The 27,687-nt window shown below is 39.0% G+C and overlaps 2 protein-coding genes across 3 annotated transcripts in view; one reads left to right on the top strand and one right to left on the bottom strand.

The window, feature by feature from the left end:
- The window catches only part of arl13b (ADP-ribosylation factor-like 13b), a 54,548-nt gene that overhangs the window by 24,293 nt on the left and 2,568 nt on the right, over positions 1–27,687 (top strand). The window contains exons 4-10 of one of the 2 annotated variants that reach the window (XM_069889450.1): positions 298–547; positions 16,297–16,402; positions 16,844–17,046; positions 19,123–19,240; positions 19,763–19,979; positions 20,335–20,436; positions 26,280–26,348. In XM_069889450.1, coding sequence (XP_069745551.1) covers positions 298–547; positions 16,297–16,402; positions 16,844–17,046; positions 19,123–19,240; positions 19,763–19,979; positions 20,335–20,436; positions 26,280–26,348 — 1,065 coding nt within the window. The remainder of the gene's footprint in view (positions 1–297; positions 548–16,296; positions 16,403–16,843; positions 17,047–19,122; positions 19,241–19,762; positions 19,980–20,334; positions 20,437–26,279; positions 26,349–27,687) is intronic. The other variant, XM_069889451.1, reaches the window with a different exon arrangement.
- LOC138739828 (syntaxin-19-like) lies at positions 8,872–10,027 on the bottom strand. The gene has a single exon (XM_069892371.1). It carries the CDS (start codon positions 9,824–9,826, stop codon positions 8,942–8,944), a length of 885 nt encoding a protein of 294 aa, XP_069748472.1. The 5' UTR covers positions 9,827–10,027; the 3' UTR covers positions 8,872–8,941.

The raw sequence follows: 27,687 nt of genomic DNA, 5'->3' as shown, positions 1-27,687 counted from the left end.
GTGAACTAGTGATGAGAGTTTTAAAATTGAGTAGTTCAGATCTGAAACTCTGGATAAATGGACTTAATTTTGAGTTATGTTGACATCTGGATATCTCATAGTCTCACTGCATTCTCATCAGCTCTCCCCACTTATTATCAATTTACAATGGTCAGGTGACTTACCAACCTACAAGTCTTTGGGATATGTGAGGAAACCAGAGGTAAATGAAACATTAGATACTGCCTGTCCTTAAATATCTAAAGTGTTTTTATTTCAAATTTCTGGCATTTTGTATATTTTTTGTTTGTTTTACAGAATCCCCAGAGGATGTGGCTCCCACAGTGGGGTTTTCAAGAATTGATTTAAAACAAGAAACATTTGAAGTCACCATTTATGACTTAGGAGGAGGTAAAAAAATCCGAGATATTTGGAAGAACTATTATGCAGAATCCTTTGGTGTTATTTTTGTTTTGGACTCCAGTGATATTGATCGAATGGAAGAAGTTAAAGATACTGTGGCCAATGTCTTGAGGCATCCAAAGGTTGCTGGAAAACCTGTCCTCGTGTAAGTATCTTGACTGAATAGAGAACAAAGCACATGCAGTTGTATTTATTTCCTCCAATTCTTGGTTTAAGAAAAAATAATAGTAGGAACATGGGCCTCCAGTAGCTAAACACCAGGGTTAATATGCATTCTGCTTCTGTGCACACAAGGCTCAAATTTTCTGTGCAGTTATAGGTAGGACAGAATCAAAATGTTTGGTGTATTGTATTAATATGTCAGCTTTAAAAATCCAAGCTCAAGAGGAAACTGGATCATGTAATTTTCTGCAGGTAAAGTAAACCTTTCCACTCATAATTAAAATGTCATGATTTTTTTCTTGATGATTAAGGATGGGGGGGGAGCGGTATAGAGGGCCATGGTTTGGGTGCAGGTCAATGGGACGAGGCAGAATAATAGTTTGGAATGGTCTAAGTAGACTGAGGGGCCTGTTTCTGTGCTCTAGTGTTCATGATTATGATGGAATACCTGACTGACTGTCAAAATATCTCCAGGATTAATGGATGAAGTCCTAACAATTGTATCAATTTTATTTATGGCAAGGAGAACAAGAATAAAAACTAAAATGCCTCTGAAAGATGATCACAGGAATCATGAACCTCCTGAGAGTTTCTTGCCCTGACGTTTTGACTACACTCTGATAATTGAACTTTCTCAGGCAGTCCAATGACAGGGCTCCAGTGTCCTACCATTTACCAACAGTTACAATTGTAAACTTTCCAGCAGAATCTTTTGCCAAGCTTCGTGACTCCAGTCATTTCAGTGGAGAACAATGTTTCTGAAAGAAACAAATTACAAACCATTTAAAAATTAATTAGAACCATAGAATGTTGCAGCACAGGAAACGGGCCATTTGACCCTTTTGGTCAGGGCCGACCAATAAAACTAGCTAGTCCCACTGACCTGCTCTCATTCCATAACCCTCTAGACCTTGCCTATCCATGTATTTATCCAATTTATTTTTAAAACTCAAGGTTGAAACTGCATTCATTACTATTCTATTTAAATGTTTTCAAGATTTTCTTCATTGATTTCAAAAATTTACTTGTTAATCATTTTATAGATTTTGATTAGTTTTCAATGTATATGAATGCCAGAGACTTTCACAAAAAGAAATGTCTTCAGATACGAGGACAGGATCTGTTCTTTATAGCAGGAAGGACCTGAACTGTGAGAACTTTGTCAATTAGGAAGTAACTTTGGGAATCATTTTTAGAATACAATGGCTTAGTGACCCAAGCTGGTCTATTCTAATGCCCTATTGTCCATTCATTTTTCTTACCTTGCAGAAGAATGGTACCAGCTTCCAGCAGTATTTGGCACTTGTCACTTTGTGGTCTTTTGGTTTGCAGCAAAAAACATTAACCATAATCATATAACCATTTATGGAGCGGAAACAGGCCATGTTGGCCTTTCGAGTCCGCACCGGTTCACTGATTTTGTACGCCTTCTTCAGGCATTGGTCCCGGCTGATGTACAAATTTATCACCTAACTTGTTCCAGGATTTAAAATTCTTAATTAGCTACATTGGTGAAGGAATAAAATATGATTTGCTGAGGGGAAAACCTTCATTTGGTAAAAAGTTTCAAATGTAAAGTAATTATAATGGAACTGTGACATTATTCATTTTTTATCACTATCACTACCTCTGGAAACTCTTTCCTAATACCCATCACCCTCTGTGAAACATTCACCCCTCAAGTTACCTTTGAATATCTCTATACCTCGTGCACTACTGCACCCATTGTCAGTGGTGGTGACATCAGATTGTCATTCTGGAACGTGTGGAATGCGAGTGGTCCAATGGAGTCCCTGGATGTGTCTTGCAAGCCTGTGCAGATCAGCTGGTGGCTGATTCCACATATATTTAATCTCTCACACCGGAACTATCATGACCAATCCTGAAGAAATGCATCATAAATGACTATCGACCCGTGGCTCTGATATCCACGTCGTCATGAAATGTTTTGATATAATTTCTCACCTCTTGGCCAATCTTGGCCCACTTCAATTTGATTGCCATCTATGGGGTTCATGGCAGTCATTGTGTCTCTGACTCTCTACCTGGCCCTGGTTTCCAAGGTCACTTATGTTTAACTGTTTATTAACTGAATCTTTAATACCATAGCCCCTAGTAAAGTCATCCCCAAACTGAGACCTTGGCTTCAGCACCTTCCCTCTGTAACTGGATCCTTGACTTCCAGTCTAACAGATTGCCTCCTTCCCAATCATATTCAAAATTGGTGTCCATAAGAATGAGTGCTCAGTCAGCCATCCTCCCTCCATATCCATGACTGCATAGCCAACTCCATCTTGATTCACTGACAACACCAAACATGTAGGCCAGGTTCAAATGATGGAATACAGGAAGGATTTGAGAGCCAAGTGCAGAAGAAGTGCAGATGCAGAAAATTCACATCAGAACATCTTACAAATCTACCTCTCCTCCATCTGCACCTCCCACTTTATTGGAAAGGCATGCACGCGGAAGAATCCTTCCAACCATGGCCGCCACATTCTCCCCTCCCCCCTATCAGGGAGAAGGATCAAAAGTGTGAGATCATGCAACAACAGATTCAAAGACCATTTCTTCCCTCCAGCCATCAAGCTCCTAAGTGAACCTCCTAATAGTGATCTCGTGCTGCCCTAACTACGTACTAATTAATCCTTTCACTGTAATACTACACACTGTAATGTGCTCTTGCCCTTCTACTTTTATATTACTGTATGAATGTTAGAGTTGACTTGTTGGACTGCTTGTGAGATGAACCTTCTCTCGCTCATGATTTTCAAAACCTCAAAAGTCACCCTTATCCTCCATAGAAATCTTTTGTTGCCAATTTGAAATGGCAAATCTTATTTTCAGCATTTAAAATTGTGACTTTAAAATAATAAAATAAATAGCATCACACTTTCATAAAAATGGTCCTGACTTTATAGTTGCATTGAGTATAAAACTTAGTATTTATTGATTAGTTTTTATTAGCATGTTAAACCATAAAATGATGTTATGAACTTCAATGTCTCCTCAAAGCTAAATTTGTATGTCTGTGATTAATATGCAACTTCTGCCTATATTTTAATCCATTTGTTCCACTCTGTAAAACAATTGTGAAAAATTACTTTTTGGTTGGCTGTATGAGAATTTGTTTTAAACCTTTAGTGATACAACACAGTAATAAGCCCTTCCAGCCCACAAGCCCATGCACTCAAATGCACTCGTGTGACCAATGATCCTACTACCCCATATGTCTTTGGATCATGGGAGGAAACTTGTGTGGAGACAGGAAGAACGTACAATTTCCTTGCAAAGAGTGCCAGATTTGAACCCGGGTTGCTGGTGCTGTGATAGCATTGTACTAACTGCTACGCCAATTCTCCTCAACTCAACTAGTTTGTTTCGTATCTTGTGTTGGTAAGTATAAGAGAATGCTATTGTCAATAGAGAACAACAATTTCAGAAAAAGTGATACTAGCCTGTACAGTGCTCCCCATGGTTCTTTTGAGCTCAGTGATGAGCACAGGCACTTCACTAATGGATATTGAATGGAAGGATAGCTCAAGCAGAGTGGTCATTGTGTGAGTGGCCCAGTGTAGGAGTGGAAATTTGAGTCTGGGTCTAGAGGCTTCAGTGAGTAGAGGCTTCGGTAGTGGTGCAGGAGTTGAAGTCTAGAAAAGACAGTTTTTTAAAAAAACTTATTTAATAGACAATGGGAATGGCTGCCAGGGCAAGGAATGTTCCTCTTGAAGAATTTGGATAGTCACGGAAGCAAACATATCCCCAATGACTATATTTGCAAGAGATGCATCCAACCACAGCTCCTTACAAACCATGTTAGGGAATTGGAGCTAGATTTGGACGAACTGGATCATTCAGGAGGCTGAAGGGGTGATGAATAGGAGTTACAGAGATGTGATCACACCTAGAAGGCAGGAGGAAGGTAGCAGGGTGAGAGTCAGGAGAGGAAAGGGAACAGGCAGGCAGTGCAGGGTACCCCTGTGACCATTCTCCTCAAGTACCCCTTTGAATATCTGTATATATTGTTACTGACAGGGATCACAATTTCAGTAAAATTATATTTAAAAAAAAAAGTACCCCTTTGGATACTGCCAAGGGGGAATGATCTATCTGAGCAAGTGAGCAGCCAGAGCAAAGCACTGTGGTCGGCTCTGAGCCTCAGAAGGGAAGGATGAACTTGGGTAGAGCTAGAGTCAAAGGGGACGCGATATTTAGGGGAACAGATAGGAGACTTTGCAGCCACGAAAGAGACACTAGGATAGTTTGTTGCCTCCTGGGTCCAGGATGTTGGCCTGCTGAGTATTCTTCAAAGGAGTGTGAGCAGCTAGAAGTTGTCGTACATTTTGGTACAAATGAATCCTCTTCAAACTAATTTGGACCCCGAGCCTGGGGTGGGGTGGAGGTCATGCAAAGTGAGTTAAGAAAGAGGGTGAAGAGCAGGACCTCCAAGGTGGTAATCTCAGGATTACTCCAAGTGTTTCGAGATAAGGAAGGTCAGAACGGGAAGGAAATGCAGACAAATGAGTGGCTGAAGAGATGGGGCAGGGTTTCAGGCTCTTAGATCATTGGAACCTTTTCTTGGGAAGGGGTGACCTGAACTGGAGAAGAATCAATATCCTGGCTGGGAGGTTTGCTAATTCTGGTGGGAGGGTGGTTAAAATAGATTAACGGGGTGGTAGGAATCAAAGTGAAGAGGCAGAGGAAGGTATACAAGCAGAGACAGCTGATAGGAAGTTTGTGTGGAAGGACAGGCAGATAGGGCAAAATTGCAGTCAGTGAAATGAGTTGTAATGCAACAGGGAAATGGAGTTTAAAAAGAAAAGTGACAAATACAGGGCAAATATATAAATGCACGCAGCATAATAAATAATGTGGTTGACCTTGTAGTATAGCTACGGTTTGGCAGGTATGATGTTGTGGCCATCATGAAGTCGTGGTTAAAGGATGGATGTCATTGGGAGCTGAATGTCCAAGGATACACAGTGTATAGAAAGGACAGGCAGATAAGCAGAGGGGTTGTGTGACTCTCTTGGGAAGGAATAACATCAAATCATTAGAGATAACGTAGGATTAGAAGATACAGGATCATTGTGGGTTGAGTTAAGAAATGGCAAGGGTAAAAAGACACTGTTGCAGTTATATACAGACCAAACAGTAGCTGGGATGTGAACAACAAATTAAAACAGCAAATAGAAAAGTTGCATCAGAAGGGCAATGTTATGGTAGACACGGGGTTTTAACATGCAAATAGATTGGGGGAAAAACAGGTTGGGACGGAATCTTGAGAGAAAATTTGTAAAATGCTTATGAGATGGCGTTTTAGAGCCCACAATTTAGTCAAAAGGATTCTGACTATTGAATCGTAAGTCAAAAGAAAACTATTTAGTCCAAAAAATTTGGACTATTGATTCGTTCATCAATAGAAGACGGATTTGAAGACATAGAAAGTTGGAAATTGGATTTGGAAGAGAAGAATGGATCAATTGGGCATTGAGCAGATCGATAAAGGAGGTACAAACATCAACAGCACCAAGACCAATGAAGAACATTAAGCCTTCTGTGTGTTTATTAAATTAGAAAACAGTTTGGTGAAATTTCCACTTGTTATGGCTTTGAAAAGATTGTTGTGCATATTTGGTTTCTGAGGGCGACAATCGAGTGAATGGAGGAAGCCGCTGTGGTAGCTGCTAAAGAAGTATGTGCCGCGAAGATTAAAATTTATGAACTTGTAGAAGAATTGTGAAATTGGCAATTAGAGACAGATGGAAACAAAGCGACTCTTCAAGCAAGACTGAGAGAGAATATAGATAAGGTTACAGTTGCTGGGGATACAAATCTCACAGAATTACTGCAGATTCCAGTAATAAAAATTAAGATCAGCCACAAGGACATGTCTGAAGCTGTGCCACAAGATGGTGGTGAGGAGGATGAAGTGTCCAAAATGGAGATGGTCAGATATTAAGGCAATGTCTGATGTACAAGACCTAAAAGGACCTAAGGATAGTGTGTTGACTGCTAGGAGCAAGAGAAGTTTTAGATCAAACTCCAGTATAACAAGTACTGCATCTACACATGTAAAGATTCAGAATGATGCGGCAGGCTTAAAGTGGAAAAAGCAATGCTTCAGTTTAAATTGAACATAGAAGATAAAGAGGAGAGGATTAATTGACATGGACGTGGTGGTGAATGTGCATCAACTGCGGATGGAAAAGCAGCGACCGAGAGAAGAGGAGCAGCTGTGGATGGAAAAGGAGCTACAGGAGGAGCAGCTAAGAATGGAGGAAATGCAGCTAAAAAGGCAAAAGGAGCAACTGGAACTGGTCGAAAAAATACTGTTAATGAGGCCAGGACACAGGCACTAGAAGATGGTGATATTTTGTGCTTGAAGTAAATGATCAAAAGCAAAACATTTTGAGGAAAGACTTCAGAAAAAGAAAATATGAAACACCAAAGCTGAGCCAGTGCTACCACCACAATACGTGCTTGGTCCTGAGCCAGTGATAGAATCACAGGACATGCTTGGCCATGAATCAGGCAGGTTAGGGCATGGGGCTGAACCAGTGCCGTGGATGCAAGATCCTGAATTAATTGGGTTGTTGCAAGGAGCCAGATCTCAAACACATGATGGCCACATTAATCAGAAATGGGAGCCAAATGCCTTTTTATGGAGGGTCATACCAGGCATTCCAGCAAGTATTAGAAATCTGGGTGAACAAAGTAACATACGCCGAGGCACAACAAGACAAGATGAGATAGCTGCATCATTAATGTAGTTACAGACTCTCTCTGCCCAAGAGAGAGACTCCACTTTTTGATGGTGACCCCTCCCCACCCTTTGAATTCCAATTGTTTATAAAAACTTTGAATGCAGTATTAAAATTAGCTGTCAAACCCAGGAGGATTGATAACATTATTTTCAGGAGTTCATGAGAGAACCACCAAAAAATCTTGTAAAGAGTTGTCAACATATAATTAGGATTCCTAGGATTCAAACCGGCTTAAATGGTTACTATTAGAGAAGCATTCTGGCGACAAGTATAGAATTTCTACAGCTTATTTATAGAAGGTTCTTTCATTGTCATTAATAAGACCAGAGGACATGAAAGGTTTACAAGCTTGCTCCCTCTTTCTAAGAGGATGTTGCAAAGTCATGAGGGAGATTGGCCATCTTTGAGAGTTTGACATAACTTCATAATATGGTTATGGAGGTCAAGTTGTTGAATTCCAAAAAAGAAACCGTGTCAGCTACTTTTAAGGATTTGGTGGAGTTCATTGAAGGGCAAATAGACGTTATCACAGATCCAGTGTATGGAATTAAAGGTACTCAAACAGTGAGTAAAGGAGCTGAAGTCCAGATTGTATCCTCAACCAAAGTTGAAGAAAAGTACATTTGCCATCTCTGACAGTGGCGGATAAAGAAATTAAGAAAAATGAAAGTTTGCCTTTTGTTTGTTCTGTAATGATAAGCACGATTTGGGAAAAGTGTGTACAGATGGAAAAGAAGATGCGTAGTGAGAAAATAATTTTTTTGAATGAAAATGGAGTACATTTTGGCTGTCTGTGTAAAGGACACACCAGCAAAAACTGCAAAAAGCAACTCAGCTGCACCATATGCAGTCAAAAACACCCTAAGATACTACATTTCCTTAGGGAAAAGAAGAATATAGAAAAGGGACAAACAACAATAAAAACGGTGCTGAAGTTTCAGTATTGACAAGTGGTCTTACTGAGCCCAAAACTTAGTCTCTGTGCAGGTCAAGGAAGTGCCATAGTACGTACTTGTGCATTTTTTGCGCCATTTGTACTGTGGGGCTAATGAATAAGCCGTCTTCAAGTAAGAAGTACAAAGAGTCTATTGAAAACTATAGGTCAAGTTGAACACATAGATGTATGAAGGTTCTTTCTCATGATGGGAGAGTCTAGGACAAAGAGGGCACAAATTCAGGATTGAAGGGCATCTGCTTAGAACGGAAATACATAGAAATTTCTTTAGCTAGAGGGTGGTAAATCTGTGGAATTTGTTACCACAGGCGATTGTGGAGTCTAAATTATTGAATTTATTTAAGATAGAGATTGGTAGGTTCTTGCTTAGCCAAGCATTAAAGGTTATGGGGGAAAAGGCTGGGGAGTGGTGCTGAGTGTGAAAATGGATCAGCTCACGATTAAGTGGCGGGGCAGACTTGATGGGCTTAATTTAGCCCATTTCTGCTTTTTCGTCTTATGGTCTTAAATGGTATTTTAATGTTTTCTCAAATGTTATCTTCAGTTGAAATAATTTATTTTTAGCTGCTTTTATTGTCTTTCTTTCTGATGTTTCTCCCCTGATGTGCTTTTAGATGAATAAGTATTCATGTGAATTACATCTAATTACAGGAAGTTAGATGCAACAAGTGAAACACCAACAACATAACTTTGTGCAGAGACTTTGTTTTGCATATTTTCTTGCTTGGTTGATTACATCCTTGCTTTCCTCTGTGTATTCTTTTGTGTTCAACATTGCTCTTTCAATGTTGTTTAGAGAGTCACTTTGCTCTTTCACCAAAAGTGAAATCTGCACAAAGAGATCTTGCAGCTCTTTGATCTGATTCTCAAGGCTTATTAGCTCTTTATGGCAGAATTCGATTTCAGACACGTGTTGTTTAGTAATTTTGATATCACTGAGGAAGTTTTCATTGAAAACGTACCACTTGTTATGTTCAACCATGTTGTTTAGCTCCTCTTCGGATGTTTCTTTGCCAATAACTTCAAGCTGACGTTGCATGAATTTTTTGCATATTTCTTGTTTATTAGTTAAAACTGTGTTGAATTCTAACATGGCCATCTGATATTGCTTAAACAGCATTGAATATTGTGCTTTCTTAATTCTTGAAACAACTGCATCTTTGCCACACTCTTCCTCTGACTCTTTGGCATCTTTTGATAAAGAATTTAATTGCTTGTGGATGGACTCAGCGCGGACCTTGAGACCTTTAATAAGATTGGAACTGTCCTTTTTTATAATACTGAACCGTCTTGTGAAAAGCACTGTGGCAGTGCTTTGATCACATAGTTTCTTTATATAGTTTTTAAGTTCATTAATGTCATTTTGAATTCCTTGTGTATAAGCTAAGAAATTCAGTATGACTGGTTCATTTTCAAAAATGATGACTTGCTGTTTAAAGGTCACATTAACTTCATTTTGCTTTGTTTTTCCTCTTGCATTGTCTGTTGAAAGTTCAGTCTCTTTTGCCCATTGCCTAAGCTCTCGAAGTCGGTCTCTCATTTTGCTTCCTGTGGTTAATTGTGGGAAGGTTTAGCTCCCATTAGAACTACTGTGTTCTCTTCAGATTGCTGGTCTTTGAATCATTACACATTTTTTTGATCAACAAAACGAATTGCTGGAGGGACTCAAAGGGTGGAGTAGAATCAGTAGGGGAGAAGGGAAGGAATTGCTGACATTTCAGATTGAGAACTTGCATCAGGTTTCAAGTCTGAGAAAAGAAACTTTTGTAAGTTAAAATGTAAATCATTTGAATATTTCTTTAGCAACTTTCTTAGGATCACATTGATTTTCTTTAAAAATTAAGGAAAGTTTCTATTTCTTGATGGAGATGATCTTTTCATGAGAATACAATGTTGTAATGCATTTTGAAATGTGCCTTAACATCAAAATGCTAATTTAGTCCTGTTTAAAATGTTAACAATTGTTTTAGAATACAATTAAGACATTTGGTCAGGCCACATCTCTGGGCAGAGAAGCAGTTAAAGTTTCAGGGTTGAGATTCTTTGGGAAGCCGAAGAAGAGCAACTTATTAAAGTGCCGCATGGGTGGGGGAGGGGTATGACTATGATGGAGTAAAATTGGATGACCAAGGGAGTAAAGCTGTAAACCAGGTTGTCTGGAGAGCAGCTGGAGAGTGGGAAAATAGGCAACCAAAAAAAAATGTAGGAAATGTGCAGGACAAATATTTTACACAGACAAGTAAAAGGGCTGCCAGGAGGAGTGGTGAACACCGATACAAAAGTAGGAATCAAAAGGATTCTAGATGGAACAGTGTCCAACGGGTGCAGGAAGCAGATATTTTTGTTTGATTTGAACATCATGTTTGGCACAAGACGAGCTGAATGGCCTGTTCCTGTGCTGCACTGTTCTATGCTCTTTAATGCTACTTTGAGTGTAGCCACCGCCCTCCAACCCCAGGCTCGGGGTCCAAATTAGTTTGAAGAGGATTCATTTTTAAAACCCAAGGAAGGCAAGTGAAAATCATTATTACTGCTGTTTCATTATTGGTGAAGTATTAGGTCATATTTTTCAGAATAGTGTAACATGATTGCAATTGCGTAACACTGTGGGAATAACCAATTTTTGTACATTTAACATAAAAGATAAATAGTACTTTCTACACAAAATTTAAATTCTTCAGATATTGTGAATATTCGTGAGGAGCATTCTGTTGATGGAGAGATACAACACAGAAACTATTGATGTACTAAGTCTATATTGAACATCAAAAATCCTTTTTTACAATATTTTGGTTTCCTCTTCCATCAACTTCCACACCAGATTCTATTTCTCCGCTGTACAGTAGGAACAATTTATAGTGGCCAATTAACCTACCAATTCATACATTTTTGAGATGTGGGGGAGAAAAACTGGATATCCGAGTGGAAACCTATGTGGCCTTTAGAGACAGCACTGGAGATCACGGTTTAACCTGGATTTGTGTTGTGTGGCAGCCACTCTAAAAGATGCACAATGGTACAGTTGTAGATAATTTAATTTGGAGTCTTAAGTTACACAGCACAGAAACTGGTTCTTCAGCCCATTTTGTCCACCTTGACCAAGCTTTCCACCTCATCTACTCCCATTTACCTGCATTTGGCCCTACGTGTCTTTTAAATACTGTAAATGTACCTAGCTCTGTCTGTGTGTGTGTGTGTGTGTGTGTGTGTGTGTGTGTGTGTGTGTGTGTGTGTGTGTGTGTGTGTGTGTGTGTGTGTGTGTGTGTGTGTGTGTGTGTGTGTGTGTGTGTGTGTGTGTGTGTGTGTGTGTGTGTGTGGTGGGGAACTACCCCTCTGATACCTTTTAAATGTTCCCCTCTCACTTTAAACCCTTGCCCTCTACTTTTAGAATCCCTTACCTGGGAGGGGGGGGCGAGAGAAATACTTGTGACCATTTACCTTATCCATACTCCTCCTCAATTTATAATCCTCTTTTAAAGTCATCCCTTAGTTTTCTATGCATCGGTGGGGGGGGGGGAACAATCAATCTAGTTAAACCGCAGAGCCCACCTCACTGACAAAAGACAAAGGAGGAAAAACCCAACACCCAACCCCAACCAACCAATTTTACCTTGTAACCACTGCAACCGTGTCTGCCTGTCCCGCATCGGACTTGTCAGCCACAAACGAGCCTGCAGCTGACGTGGACATTACCCCTCCATAAATCTTCGTCCGCCAAGCCAAGCCAAAGAAGAAGTTAAACAGGAAAGTCAAAAGATGATGTAATTGTCATTCAATACACAAAAATGCTGGAGAAACTTAGCAGTTCATGCAGTGTTCTTTATTTTGCAAATGTTTTGGTCCTGATATAGCTGCCTATATCTGACATACACCTCCATATCTTTTCTGAGCAGATTTTCAATATTCGTATATTTGGAGACATCATTTTCCACTCGGACTATCCTTAAGTAGTCCTTCTTGCCTTTTCAAATGCTGAGAGATCTTGATTTTTAGAATCTCCTCCAATAATGAACTGATGTTTGACTCACTGCTGTGTAGTTCCAGACTTCTTGCAGCCTTTCTCAGATAAAAACTCCAGTCTACCAGCATGTCACCTGAGCTCAGTGATGAGGCAAATACCTCTGTCATGGCTCTCACAATTCCATCCCTCGCTTCCCACAATGCCCATTCTTTAATGATACAGCACAGTCACATGCCCTTCCTGCCCTTGAAACCCGTACATTTTTAAGGGTAGGAGAAAGCTGATGAACCTGGAGAAAACTCTCACAGGGAGGAAGGGTCCCTTCTATCATTTAAGAGAAGGTTGTTTGTGTACATGGAGGGGGTTGGAGAGTTATGGGCGGAGAGCGGGAGGGTTGAGCTAGTGGAGTTGTTCAAGTGAACTGGTGCGGACTCGAAGGGCTGACATGGCTATAATGAGGGTTCCTTAATCCTGCCAACCTTGACATTCACTGAAACAGGTATATGCTGTCATTGAACTTTTAAAAGCCTCCCACTTGCCAGATGTTGCTGTATTTGCACAGAGCACCCCACCCCTCCCCCCACCTCCAATCAATCTTTACAAGTTCTTCTCGATCCCTTTCAAAATGATCCTTGCCTCAGTTTAAGGCTTTAATTGTGGAGCGGTTCTATCTTTTACCATCATTGTTTTAAAATCAATTACGGTCACTCATCCCAAAATGCTTTCCTACTGACATTTCAGTCACTTGCCCTACCTTATTTCCCAATAGGAGGCCATTGTTGTGTGAATTCTGGTATGACTATCTACATTTTATTTGAGAAAACTTCTGGAGACATTTAACAAATTTCACTGTAATTTGCACATTCTTTAAATCGTAATTTTAATGTAGAAGTTGATGTTGAAAATATCTATTTGGTTGATTTTTTTTGGTTTTATTCTGGTGTATGTTTTAATCTATTGGTTTGTGTTTTTATTATTAACTCCAGCTATCCTTTGATACATGACTCAATTGAGGAAAAATCTCAGTTTTCAACTTGGACTTGTGCTTTGCCCTAAAATTAAGAAATAGGATTTCTGAAGCAATTTGCATTCCAATGTTTGTCATCAAGAACATTCAAACAGTTGTTGCAAATTCAATGTATATGTCATAAATGTGAGAAAATGAAAACCACTTTTAGAAAATTATTCCTGTAATATTAATTTACAAATTCCCTTGAGTACAACTTTCCTTGTAAACTTGCATTAACTGGTGAACCTAACCCTTGTACAGATGAGGGGGGGAAAAAACTGGAAAATGGCCAACACAAATCTTTTGCAAAAGTCCTCTACTCATAGCAGAAATTAACTTGGAAAAGATGACAGAATTATGGATTTTTGTTTATCTCCTTAATAAAACAAAATATATGTGGTCTTGGAGGCTGAAACAAGCATGCATTTCGATATCATTTATAAGTTTCTTTCTCTCTTGATTGCAATAATACTGCCAGAGAGACTAATGGGGGAAAAAAAGCACCCATGAAAAAAGATAAGAATTCAATTGGTTTGATTTAATCTTTTTGTATCTATCTCTCACACCTTTATATTTTAGAAATAAACTCTTTCTTGCTTTTATTCCCACAAAAAATGTTATTTTATATCAAAATCTTTTTCCCTAAAGATATGTATATGCTCTGCATTTGTGTCGAATTTCAAAACATGAACCACTTCAATATTTCCCAGTATCTTTGGCTCTTTCAAAATCAGTTTCAAAAGCTGAACATTATCACTTTTCCTTTCCACCATAAATTTTATGTTACATTTCACCATAATTGTTACTAAAACATTCTGACTCTAAACTGCTCTACCATTCCCTGTGTTGTTCCATCAAACATTTCAATGAGAGATTCTCTTTAATGTAATAAAATATCTGAATTTTACTGGAACATAATTTGACAAAACTGATGTATGATATGAGAGTTTATTGTCATTTACTCAAGCACAATATTCTTGCATTGTACATTTTATGTCCTTACTTGGTGCAGCCATACCGTTAAGCAAGACACAGCAACAACAGTCTAAATTAAATTACCACAAGGCACCATGAGGCAAAAAAAATATGATAAATATAAAAAGATAAATATTCTCAGTTTCAGATGGTGTTTTTAAAAAAAAAAAAAATAAATAAATAAAAAATGTGATGTTTCAGTAAGGCAGAATTTTTTTTGGTGGTCCCTGAGAGCCTTATGATTATATGTTTTTAAAACAAATGAACCTGTTTGTGTGCAGCAAATAAGAATTTTGGTACAAATGTACCTTACACTTGGGTGTATGACAATAAAGTCTTCATCATTATAATACTGTTATTTACCTGGTCTTACTCTGCACAGCAATACCTCTGTCACTTTGTTTTTCCAGTTTGAGTACTCCTTTTACCGCTTTTGGATTTCTCCCCTTATTTGCTTTACTCTTTTAAATCTCATTTCTGTCTCTTCAAAGATTTTGGAAGCCTGAGCGAAAGTCAGTTTCCAAAATATTCAAAATACTAAAGGTGCTTTCAGCTTATTAAATGTACTACTCCTGTTAATTTTGTCATAGTATAAAGGATTTTGAGTACTTAAAATTCATAAAGTAATTAATAGTGCAATATTTAAAAACAGGGCAATACAGTTGTGATCTTTTGCTCGGTATAACAGCTGTAGAAAAACTTAATACTGTCTTTGTTCACAATAAGTAGATTTTTGCCACTGATATTTTCATAAAATGTAGCTGAGATTTATACAGTACCTGTTTTCAATCTTAGCTGGAACTCTGGCTCCCAGGATATATTTTTAAAAAATGAAGTACGCATGAACAGCAACTTCAACAGAGCGTTTCAAACTTGAAGAATGTTGTAGCTCATAATCTGTGGCTTTTATTCAAAATAACTCCATCTTGTAAAAACAACTTTCAACTGTTTGAATTTGGCAAGCTTCCAAAAGATGGATCCAAATGATTTAGCTTGTCCTAATGAAGTCAAGAATGAGAGATGTTCTTGTTTTTTTTTGGTCTGGGAAGCTGGTTCTGTCTGCATCTCTTCAGAGGAATATACTTGGCATGACCTGTAGCTTGATGCTTTTAAAAACAATTCCATAATTATTGGGGTAATAAATATAAGGCAGTGCCTACAAATTCATTGTTTATAAGTTCCAAATACATTGAGAAACAATCAACTTGGATAATGTAATGTATTTAAATAGTGCAAACTAATTTGGCATGTTATATCTCATCTTGGAAATTCCTGTCTGAACAACCTTTTCACTGAGCGGCCTCAGATATGGATATCGGAGTTCATTATTTCTACTGTAGTAGTTGTTTCTAGGCTGAAAGAGATGGCAAAAAAAACTCTCGGTTGATTTTATAATGACAAATATAAGTTCCATTGATTTCTATTTTCCTTTATAAATGGAAATTTATTTAAACGTTGTTATATTCAGCCTCCTGTTTTCAATGAATTATAGTCAAGAATATTAAAAAGCAGGGACTTAATAGTAATTCTGAAATCTTTTAAAGGAAAATAAAAACAGCACTTCTGAAAAATCTGAGTTGCAGTTTGAGTTACAAATAATAGAACTAACTAGTGCTTCCAAACCTGATGAAGCAAAGGAATTAATTTTTTTACACAGATAAACTAAAGATGCAAGAACATACCAGATAGTTTGTATCTGAACTGACAACAATAATTAATAAACAATCTTCCTGAAAGAAGTAAAAATACAAAACTGGTAGAGGAATTCAGCAGGTCAGTCATGCAGTGTCCATAAGAAACCAATGTTTCAGGGCAGAAGGGCTTAGGCATTAAATGTTGGTTATAGTGGTATATCTCTACCTCCCATGCCTGTTGTGTAACCTGCTGAATTCCTCCAGGATTCTTGGTTTTTACGACAATCAAGCATCTACAGACTTTTGTGTTTCACTTCCTGAAAAAAAAATTGTGAGAAAATAAAAGACTGCACGGGGTCAAACAGTTGGACCCATCTTGAAAATGACCAGATAATTTAACCAAAAATAATCAGATAATGTGTTTATTTTAGATTGGCAAACAAACAAGACTGTGATGGAGCTCTATCAGAGGCTTGTATCATAGAAATCCTTAAGTTGGAGAACTTAGTCAATGCAAATAAATGTCGCTGCCTAATAGTAAGTACCAATATATTCAACTACTTAAATGAAAAACTCCTTTCTTTTCTCCTCATTATTAAATCCTGCATGTTACCAAAGTAAATCTTTGGCCCCCTCTACTGTCTTGACAGTTTTCCTAAACTAAGATACAGCAAAGGGAATATCATATGTGTTGACCAATGTTCTGGGTCTGTGGTCAACCACTTGAGCATGAACCTAGTTTGGGAGAAAAATAGCAGGAGTATACATCAAAAATGGAAACCTTGTCTATGGACGTCATAGACATGTGACTGAGTAACAGAATTTGATATCCTGAGGATGATTTTGAAAAACTGGGACCAATTTTTGACATTTGTTGAATTTAATCTGCCAATGAAACTAGAGATAGTTAAACTATGAAGTAAAGCAGAAGTTGCCATTGCCATTGCTCATATTTTTATTCCCCATTTGTACCAATAGAAACCATGTTGTGCTGTTTGGGGATATGGAAAAAACGTGGACCAAGCTATTAAGAAAGGCCTTACTTGGCTTTTAACCACCATAGCAAAAGATTATGATGGCCTTCAAGATCGGGTTCAAAACGATACAATGGAGCAGAAGGCACAGGAAGAACAAGAGAAGCAAGAACGTGCAGAAAGAGTACGAAAAATACGTGAGGAAAGGTAAAGGACATGCCATCACACTTGATCAATTTAAATTATTTCTGATCTTCGAACACTATGACCTTTTGAGAAATTTCTTTCCTCCCTGTGATATGAATGCAGAGTAATTCCTATTTGTGTTCCTTCATGATGCAAGCTATATTTGTAAACAAGTAATGGTATATTCACATGTTTTAAAATCTAATGCATTGAACTTTTATTGTATCTTTTAATATAGTAACCATTATAAGCTGCTTCATGGGAACATTATCAAAAAAGTTTATTCTAAATTACGAGGAGTAATTAAAGCAGATTCTCTTGGTTAATTGGGAAGGTTTTAGGAGGGGCCTTCAAGGAAAGGAACGTGGAAAAACTTTGGAAAAGAATTTGGAGCTTGGCACCTCTGCCAACCACAAATCAGGATGGAATTTTCCATTTCTCTGCATGATGAGTTCTTGGGTCCTCTGATGTTGGATCGGAGCATTTATCATAATTTCTTGCTTTTATGTAATGTATGAGTCATCAAGTGAATGATGCCATAGTTTACTGGTAAAATTCCTCTCACTAGAAAGGAATTTGATATCCCCGGAGGTCCTTTACAGTGTCCAGAAAGGAGTTGTTACATTCTGAAGCAGACTGGATTCAGCTGTAGTTATACTCTTCCTCCCTTGTGTTGTACAGCCAAATATAAAATCCCTGAGTATCATGATTGCATTGTCCCTTTAACTATTGAAGCTGAACTTGAATCATGTGTATTTTCACCACATCCATTGGGAAAGATGAAAGTAATATGTTTGTGCTGTGATTGCCTTAAAACAGTGGTTCTCAACCTTTTTCTTTCCATTCACATACCACTTGAAATATTCCCGATGCCATCGATGCTCTGCAAGGGATTGCTTAAGGTGGTACGTGAGAGGGAGGGAAGGTTGAGAATCACTGCTCTAGACCCAATTGTTACTGAAATATTTTGCTTGAGAAAAATTGTCATTGGTCCATTTCCTTTGGAGTTTTCAAACCGTGCACATAATGAGTCCATTAGGTACGATTAAGACAGTAGTTTTCAAACTTTTTCTTTCACCCACATACCACCTTAATCAATCCCTTACTGATCATAGAGCACCTATGGCATAGGGAATACTTAAAGTGGTATGTGAGTGGAAAGAAAAAGGTTGAGAACCACTGCATTAAAAGCTGCTCTGCTAATTGGCAGCCCCCTTTGCTCTCCCATTGTGTTAAGATGTTAAAATTTAATCTTCAAAATGAGAAAAATTCTATCACTATGTGTAAATGTTATACCTTGAGCAAGATAAAATAACATTTACCAGTATAAATACATAAAGACTCTGATTCACATGAACAGATCTCTCCAGATTTTTTGTCAATCCTTATTTTAACACCTTTGCACGTGATCCTGTCATTATAAAAGACATATATTTTACTAAAGTGCAAGCACTGCTCAAGAGAGTTACCACACTAATAAATCTGAGCACAAGAATTCAGGTTGTTAGTGGATGTTATTTTGTTCATAATTTCATAATGTTTCGAGAATTCAAAAGTTTGAAGAAATAAAGTTGTCAGAATCTCATCTAAATCTAACATTCACAGATGGATGTTTCTTTCTGGAGGGAAACCTACCCTATTTACTAGACTGGCCTATAAATGTCACACTAATATGGTTGGCTCAGAAGCCATGCTATCATGTAAGACCACAGTTGTATCTAATCGCTCTAGACCAGCCATTCTCGACCATTTTTTTGGTTATGGCCTCCTTAGGACTCTGCTCAAAGTTTATAGGCCCCCTTCCCTGTGAAGCAGTCATGTTTATTTGGTTGCTTCTATACTTCTCTCCTACTGACTATGTAAAATGTGTAAAAAAAATTATTTTATAAATTCAGTTTATGGCCCTCTTAAATGTGCTATGCCGCCCCCCCAACCCCCCTTGAGGGCGTGGGGGGAGGGTTTTTGAAGCCCCCATTTAGAATGGCTGCCCTAGACAATAACCATCATAAGCACTTACTGAGAATTTTTTTTCCAAATCTTATGGCTCAAGACAATGACAATTCACAGGGAAATGTGATTAAAATTGTATTTTTCCAGAGAGCAGAAAGAAAGGGAAGGTACTGAAAAAGACGATAACTCTTTAAATCAGTTTGCCGATGATGAACCAAATCCTCAAATAAATCCCTTTCAACCTATATCCAAGGTTATTTCTGTGGTAAGTATTGATCTGCCTAAAGATTGTCTTTTATTAAATGGTATGTCATTTAAATATTGGATTTTATCATTCACACTAAGATCTAAACTGAAGTTTGAGGTTAATCATAATGTAATTTGATTATTCTAAAATAACTATCTGATATAATGTAATTACAGGTTTACAGTAAAGTCTGCCAACATTTCTCACAGTTTTATTGTTTAGTCCTCAGTTTCTTCTATTCCTCATTCTTGCTGGACTTTTTTGTTCTCTTCTACATCTGGCAACTTTTTATGTTAATCTTCTTTTATGACTGATATATAGCAATAGTTTAATTCCTCTGCCATTTCCTTTATTCTCCATTTTAAATTCTCCTTTCTCCACCTGTAAGGGGTCCACATTTGCCTGTGCTAGTACTTTTTTTCTTACGGTCAATTTTATGTTCATACATCTAATCTTATGTTTTACTTTTATCAATTTTGTGATCTACTGATATTTCTGTCAGCTGCACATTAAAAGTATTTTTACTGTTGTTGATCTCAGAATGAAGAGAAAATCAGAAGGCAGAAGGAAAAGAACCAAATAAAATCTAATGAAGAACACCTGCAAAACATTGTCGATAAGGAAGCACCCAAGATGGAAGAAGGTATTGGAGATGATATTCAGAATGCTGACCAAGTTAAATCAGATGCCAATGCAGAAGCATCAACTAAGCAGCGAGAAGAAGAAACTGGACATGACCGGAAAATTCCAGGCTCTGGTAATTAAGCTAATAAAGTTGTTTTGGCTCCATAGCTCAGTGGTAGAGCTCTGGTCTTACAAACCAGGGATTGAGAGTTTGTTCCTCGGTGGGACCTCATTTCTGTGAGGGGTGCGGGATAATGTACACTCTGTCTTTCTTATGGTAGACAAAGTTAAAGAATTTCCCGTATGTTACATTCTAAATGTAGTATTACGTGACCATAATGGAACGTTTGCTTTTTAAAAATATGAATACATTGCAATATTCTTGGGCAGCAACTATGTTTTAATTGGAATTGACATTATTTAGTGTTCATTAAAAATGTTCATATTTTTGTTCTGTGTTTAAAATGACTTATTTAATACAATGACAGGGAAGAAAAAGATCAAGAAGATTCGAATGAAGCGAAAGAATAAGGTTGAACCTATCAGTACTGATGACGATTCTGAAAATTCAAGTCCATCTCCTTTGACTGGTAAGTTTAAAAAAAATCCTTTTGTTCTGACAAATCCCTAAGAAAATGTATTGTTTGAAGTAGTCACCAAAGGAACAAATGCTGCATGACCTGCTGAGTTTCTCCACCACCTTTGGGTATTGCAAACCGATTTAAATAGTATGTTCATATTAAACTAAATAATACATTGCAGTTGGTGAAATTAAATTATTATTGTTTTTATTTATTAATAAGATTGGTTAATTCAGCTCTACAGACTCTCCCTCCATCTCCAAAACAATAAACTGACTTCTATTTGTTTATATTCAATAATGTTGGTTCAAATGTATGCAGACCAGGAAGAACCCAAGTCGCTTTGTGTTGCAATCACCTCGGAAAGGGAAACAGTCTGTAAGGATTCTTTTTAAAGTCCTTTGTAATGATCTGTACCAGAAGGTACATTGCCTGCTGATATTCAACCACATATTGTAAGAATTAGTGCCTGGGTAAGATAAATGTTCGTTAAGACTTGTATAATTGTACTTAGCTGAACTTTTGTTTTAAGAAGTGTATCAGCTTGGGGTAAAGAAGAAGCCTGGTGTTGTACTATCCAAGTAAAAGCTTAAGTATCTTAATAATGTAAAGCATCACAAAGAAAGCTTGTTTTTTCATGTTCTTCATCTTGAACTGATTTTAAACTGTATTTTCATTGCTTGCTGTAGTAAAATGGTAGCGACTAAAGATACTGGATGTGACATCTTTTTCTCTTCCTTTCAAAGTACTGCCTGTAACCATTTGAAACTAAACATTGTTTCCTTTTTTGAATATTTTATTTTCAAGACTCATGTAAGTCCAGATGAACAATATAGAACATTTTCTTGTTACGCAATATAATTTACAGAGTCCAGTAATTTTTTTAACCACCTCTCCCCTTATTCTCTTCCCTCAACTTGTATAAACAGTCAATAACATAAGAAAAATAGTCTAGTATCATCAGGATCTATGACCTTTCTCAAACATTGTTTCTAGATTAAAATATATGGGATGATTCGATGCTTGTACATCAGGTAGAATTTGACTATTTTTTTGGTTATTCTTCAGTACATTCATCAATTAGAAAGAAACCTATTTTGTGGGTTTATTCTGCAAAATGTACAGAACATTTCTAACCTCAGAATGTCCTGAGATTTAGAATTTACTCCACAAATCGGTGAATTAATTCAGCCAGCCATGGAGGTTACTTAACTAGGTCACCTACCTCAGCAACATATGAATAACACGAGCATAAGAGCACCAATTTCTGCATTTTCTGGAATATCAAGGTTATTTTAAAGTCGTATCTTTTTTGATATTGTCACTAAATATATTTCATATATTCCTGGATACTTTTAAAAATATAGATGTGTTAGAAAGGAAAAAGTTTGGTTCAAAGAATAGCGGATCTGGACTCAGGCTAAGTGCAGAAATAATCTTACTTGATGGACACGTAAGAGGATCGCAACAGGGATAACACATGCAAGCATTCACTCTCTCAGAAGCACAGTACAATCCAGTCACATCAGACTTAGTATTACTGATACTTGCAACTGTTTAGAGACATCACAACCAAGGACTACAATATGTTACCTGCTGTTCCTTGTCTAACGTGGGTATGGCTCAGATACTATCTGCAACTACAAAGAATACAGCAGTGCTGATCTCTATGTGGAGCACACCTTGTCAGCACTCCTCCAGCATTGTCCTTCTCAGGGCCAAAGAGCTACTGCACTTGGTGGACTGTATAGTGCAGTAAGCTGACAACAGCACTGGTACCTTCTGTGAGCAGGTAATGCAAGGTCATCTGGCTTTCCCTTAATCCGAAATACCGCTGCCCTTTCTTTGGCCAGAATCTCTACCACAGTGGTTATTCATCTGGGTGTTCCATCATTTGGAGGCATGCATCGTAGATGGCTATCCCGTGTGAAGCCAGGGGACGGCCCAGCAGGTGTGCATCCAGGGCACACCAGTATTGTTGTATAGCTGGGCTATTTTTTAAATGCTGTTCCTGTTTGCATTCCCACTGTTCACTTGAACAAGTGCTGATTAAAGCATCTATACAAGAAGCTTCTGTTACTCTTGTCAAGCTGGGTTGGTGTAGGTGGAAGACCCTCAGCTGCATGTGCCAGCCGCGATCTGGTGTGGTATTCATAGGGCTCTACAGAGCCGATCAGCATAGGCTGGAAGGGGAGCCGCTTGAAAGGTGGTCTTGTTCTGTTGGGTGGGGGGTGGGGGTGGTTTAGGAGTTCTGTTGGTCAGTGTGGTAACGTGAAAGGTTTGATTTGCCCAGTATTGCGACCCATCACGCATCACCTGGACCACGCAGACTAACGGACTTCTCTGAGTCTTGCATGTCAGTTTTGGGGCCATTGGAGGATGCCAGGTAGCGTGAGAGTGGAGAACCCCCCCTGTCCAACGTGACGTAAATTTAACTGGTTTACTGCCTGCTGGATTCCATTGAGCCACCCCTGCAATGTATGTTTGGGCACCAGTGTGCAAATTTTCTCTAAGTAGACCATTCATTTGTTCTATTAAGCCAAATGCTTGTGGGTGGAAGGGGATGTGCAGCAGTCCCAAGGTACCAGCCTCCACCACCCATTTCTGTATTTTTGTCCCCATGAAGTTAGTCCCCTGGTTGGACTGTACCTCCCACGGTTCTCCATAAATGGAAGAGAGGTATTGTAGCCCTTTACTGGTACTATCCTGGTCGGTCCTCTGGCAGGGCACTGCCACCAGGACACCCGAGTGTGTTGACCATTGTGAGGATGTACTGTTTTTCATTTTGTAATGGGAGCGGCCTGACAGTTGACCTGCCATATCTGGCCTGCTCCCGAGTCGTGGCTAACATGACCTGCTGGACCCCTTTGCAGACTCATGGTTTGACCTATTAGCAGGTGGGGCAGTTGTTCACAGCAGTTCTATCCTCATTGTGTGTGAATGCCTAATCTCCTGGAATTTTTCGAGGACGTAACAAGGAGGATGGACTTGAGAGAGCCAGTCGATGAGGTGTTCTTGGACTTTCAGAAAGCCTTCCATAAAGTCCCACACAGGAGGCGAGTTTGCAAAATCAAGGAGCATGTTATCGGGGATAGGGTACTGTCATGGATAGATAATTGGTTGAGAAATAGGAAACAAAGGGTTGGGATAAACGGGTCATTTTCTGGATGGCAGGATGTGATGAGTGGGATCCCGCAGGAGTCGGTGTTGGGCCCTCAGTTGTTTATCATTTATGTAAATGATTTGGACGAGGGGATAAATATCTGCATATGCAAATTCGCAGATGACATTAAACTGGGTGGTAGTGTAAAGAGTGAGGAGGATGTTCAGGAAATTGCAAGGGGACTTGGACAGTTTAGGGGAGTGGGTGGAAAGATGGTAGATGAAGTTTAATGTGAGTAAATGCGAGGTTGTCCATTTTGGAGGCAGAAACAAGAGAGCAGAATATTATTTAAATGGAGTTAAACTAGGGAGTGGGGTACTGCAAAGGGATCTGGGTGTACTTGTTCACCAGTCATTGAAAACTAGCATGCAGGTTCAGCAAGTGGTGAAGAAGGCGAACGGTATGTTGGCTTTCATAAAGGGGGGATTGGAGTATAGGAGTAGAGAAGGCCTCCTGCAGTTGTACAGGGTCCTGGTGAGACCTCACCTGGAGTATTGCGTTCATTTCTGATCCCCATATTTGAGAAAGGACATACTTGCTATAGAGGGAGTGCAGCACAGGTTTACGAGGTTAGTTCCCGGGATGGCAGGATTGTCATATGCGGATAGGTTAGAAAGACTGGGATTATATGCGATGGAGTCTAGAAGGATGAGGGAAGACATGACTGACATATTTAGGATTGACAAAGGACTTGATAGGGTGAAATCAGAGCACCTGTTCCCAGTGATGGGTGAGACTAGGCTAGAGGGCATAGTTTAAGAATACAGGGAAGGCCATTTAACACAGAAATGAGGAGAATTTTTTTTACCCAGAGAGTTGTGGGTCTGTGAAATGCATTGCCACAGAGGGTAGTGGGGGCAGATTCATTGAATGGATTTGAGAGAGTTGGATAAGGCTCTTGTGGGCAGGGGAGTTGAGGGGAGGGTTATCGGGATAAGGCTAGGATTGGTTTTTGAAAGGGAAAGATCAGCCAGCACCTATTGTCTATTGTCACTGTATGCTGTGGGATCCCAGATGCTTGCTCTTGCCTATGTTGCCAGTGCACAGAGGTCAGTGTGATTGATGAGCAGGGTGGCTGAGCAAATTTGTGCTGTCCATGGCAGCATTATGTGCAGCCTCTGCCATGTCTCTGGTGTGCGCATCCACACAGTGAGCACTCTGTCCAGCTTGCTCCGAGATAAACCACTAGTACTGCTGACCCCAGAATGGGTAACTGAATTTTCCAGCCAGAGTAGTACCATTAGGCCATTCATTCAGCCATGTTGTTTACCACTGCTCAGGAATTGGTGTTTTTTTTTTAAAAAGGATGGGGCCATGCGATTTCTCAGAGGGTGTGCCTCCGCGACCAGCTCCACCAGCTGATTTTTATCCCCCCCCCCCACCCCATCTTGTGTAAATGTCTTACCTGTGGTAGGGTGTCGTGCCGCTGCCTTCCAAAGTTGCTTGCCACTCTTTCACCAGTTGGAGCCATCTATGACCCAGGCCTGACATTTCCCAGTGGTGTCTCAGGATAGATGCCATAAGCCAAAGGCATGACTCCCCTTGGTTTCGGAAAATCCTGGGTTCTCAAGGAAGGATGCCATGTGGTACCCAATCTTTTCTGTCTACAGGTCCAAACTGTCAGCCCAGTCTACCAGTCTCCAATGGTCTGCCAGTAAACCTGCAAACCTACTAAATCCCACACTATCATCAGTCCACATGGGAATTCTACTCTCATGCCCCAAGGCTCCCTTACTAGCTGTGGGGCACTTCCTGCTGGTCTTGTTTGCGACAAAGTATGCCATAAATCACACACGTGACAAGAGACTCACGCACATGCTAGTTAGTATCACTTCAAACATTGTGACCGCACATGTCCAGCCTCAACTCCTTGAACCCTGCTCGCACTGCCAATTGTTGTATCAAAAGGGAAAAGTTCAGTGGGTCCAAAGAATAGCTGCTCTGGACACAGGCTGAATGCAGAAATAATCTTTATTGAAACACAAGGAGATTGTGATGGGGATAACACACACAAGTATTCTCAATCATCCAACACAGTGCAAACAGTCACATTGGATTTAACACTACCAATGCCAGTAACTGCTTACACTCTCACAAGCACAGTACAACCCAGTCACACCAGACTTAATACTACCGGTGGTAGCAACTGGTATACAGACTTATCACAACCAAGGACAATATACCACCCAGCATTCCTTGTGTAAAGTGGGCGTGGCTCAGATGCTATCTACAACTACAACAGAATACAATAGCCCCGATTTCTACGTAGTGCGCACCTGACCAGCGATTCCTCCAGCATTCTCTACAGCAGGTTTCGTCTCAGGGCTGAAGAGCAAAAGAGAGCTACTGCACGTGGTGGACTTTATAGGGCAGTAAGTTGGAGGGTCCAGCTCAAGTAATAACTAGGTCATTAAAGGGATCAATGATCAGGTGTATACCAATGGGTGGGCAGAGTCCAAGCTTCATTGGCAGGTGAAGAAACTTCCAACTAGGTTCCAGACGGAAAGGCCACATGACCCTTTACAATCCATGCTGCAAGATGTTACATAATTCTCTCTCTCTCTATTGTTTTTTTCTAATTTTACTTCAATAACTTTTTGCTCCTTTTTAAAATTTCTTTCTTGCTTTTTTGAATATGGCAAAGATCTTCCATTTATGTTTAATGGCTATTTTGTCTGTCTTCCTTTAGCTGGCTGGGGTACTCCCAAAGTTACCAGACTTCCAAAACTTGAACCTCTTGGTGAAACCGAGCACAATGGTATTTTTTTTTTCCCAGCATTTATTGTTGTTTGATTCTACTTATTTTGAGACCCATTTAATTTAAACCTAAGAATTTAATTTGCATCCAATAAGGAATTTCAACCTAGACAAAAAAATCCTGAATTTTTTGTGTTGTTTTCAAAGCCTTAATGTATTATTTAATATTAAAAGTAATATAGAATGACTAATATGCATAATTGAATTTTAAAAATTCAAGAGTAACAATTTTGGAATTATTTGTCTGCAACAGCATCACGATATAATGAAATGTATATATTAGTCTTAACTACTGTTGCAACATGCCATATCTACTCGAATGTAAATCCATGTTGAAATCCATATTGTAGAAACAGGAATACATCTGTAAACTATATACAGTACCCTCCATAATGTTTGGGACAAAGGCACTTTTTTTTTCTTTATTTGCCCCTGTGCTCCACAATTTTAAAAGTGTAATCAAGCAATTCTCGTGATTAAAGTGCACATTCTAGATTTTATTCAAGGTTGTTTGTATACATTTTGTTTTGTCCATGTAAAAATTACAGCACATTTTTACATGATGTTTTGTGACAGCATCAAAGTGCAAACATACATATTATAACCATCTTACAACTTTACTATAAAAATAAAATAACAATAGTGGATGAAAAGTAAGACGGTGTCTTTGGTTCATTGATTATTCAGGAATCTGATGGCAGCGGGGAAGAAGCCGTCCTTGCGCTGCTGAGTGCTCGTCTTCAGACTCCTGAACCTTTTCCCCAACAGTAGCACAGTGAAGAGGCCATGGCCTGGGTGGTGGTGGGGGTCTTTGAGGATAGAGGCTGGTTTTTTTTAAGACACCACCTCGTGTAGATGTCCTCAATGGAGAGAAGTCTGGTACTTGTGATGTCGCAGGCTGAGTGAACAATCCTCTGGAGTTTATTCTTGTCCTGAGAGTTGGTGATGCCTTCGTACCAGCCAGAATGCTCTCCACAGTTGACCTGTAGAAGTTTCGAGAGTTTTTGGTGACTTACCGAATCTCCTCAGACACCTCACAAAATATAGCAGCTGGCAAGGCATCAACTTGGATGTGACAGGATAGATCTATGCTCGGAACTGAACTCTACACTCGTTCATTCAGCTGTGCAAAGAGCACAATTGATAGTCAGAGTTAACCTGATAGATTTTACTCACAGAATAACCTCTCATTGTACTGGGTAATAATGTGGCAAATAAACAGAATAGTTATTTTCCCAGTCGTGATTTACTCGTAACATGAAGATAGAAGTAGGTGGAAAAACACTAATGGCATGTTTTCAGAAGGAATTAAACTTGCACAATGGCTTTGTATTTTTGAT

Source organism: Narcine bancroftii, chromosome 7, assembly GCF_036971445.1.
Source record: "Narcine bancroftii isolate sNarBan1 chromosome 7, sNarBan1.hap1, whole genome shotgun sequence".
In the NCBI taxonomy this organism is placed as follows: domain Eukaryota; kingdom Metazoa; phylum Chordata; class Chondrichthyes; order Torpediniformes; family Narcinidae; genus Narcine; species Narcine bancroftii.
The sequence above is the reverse complement of the archived record's forward strand: the minus strand, read 5'-3'. Positions and strand labels throughout refer to the sequence as shown.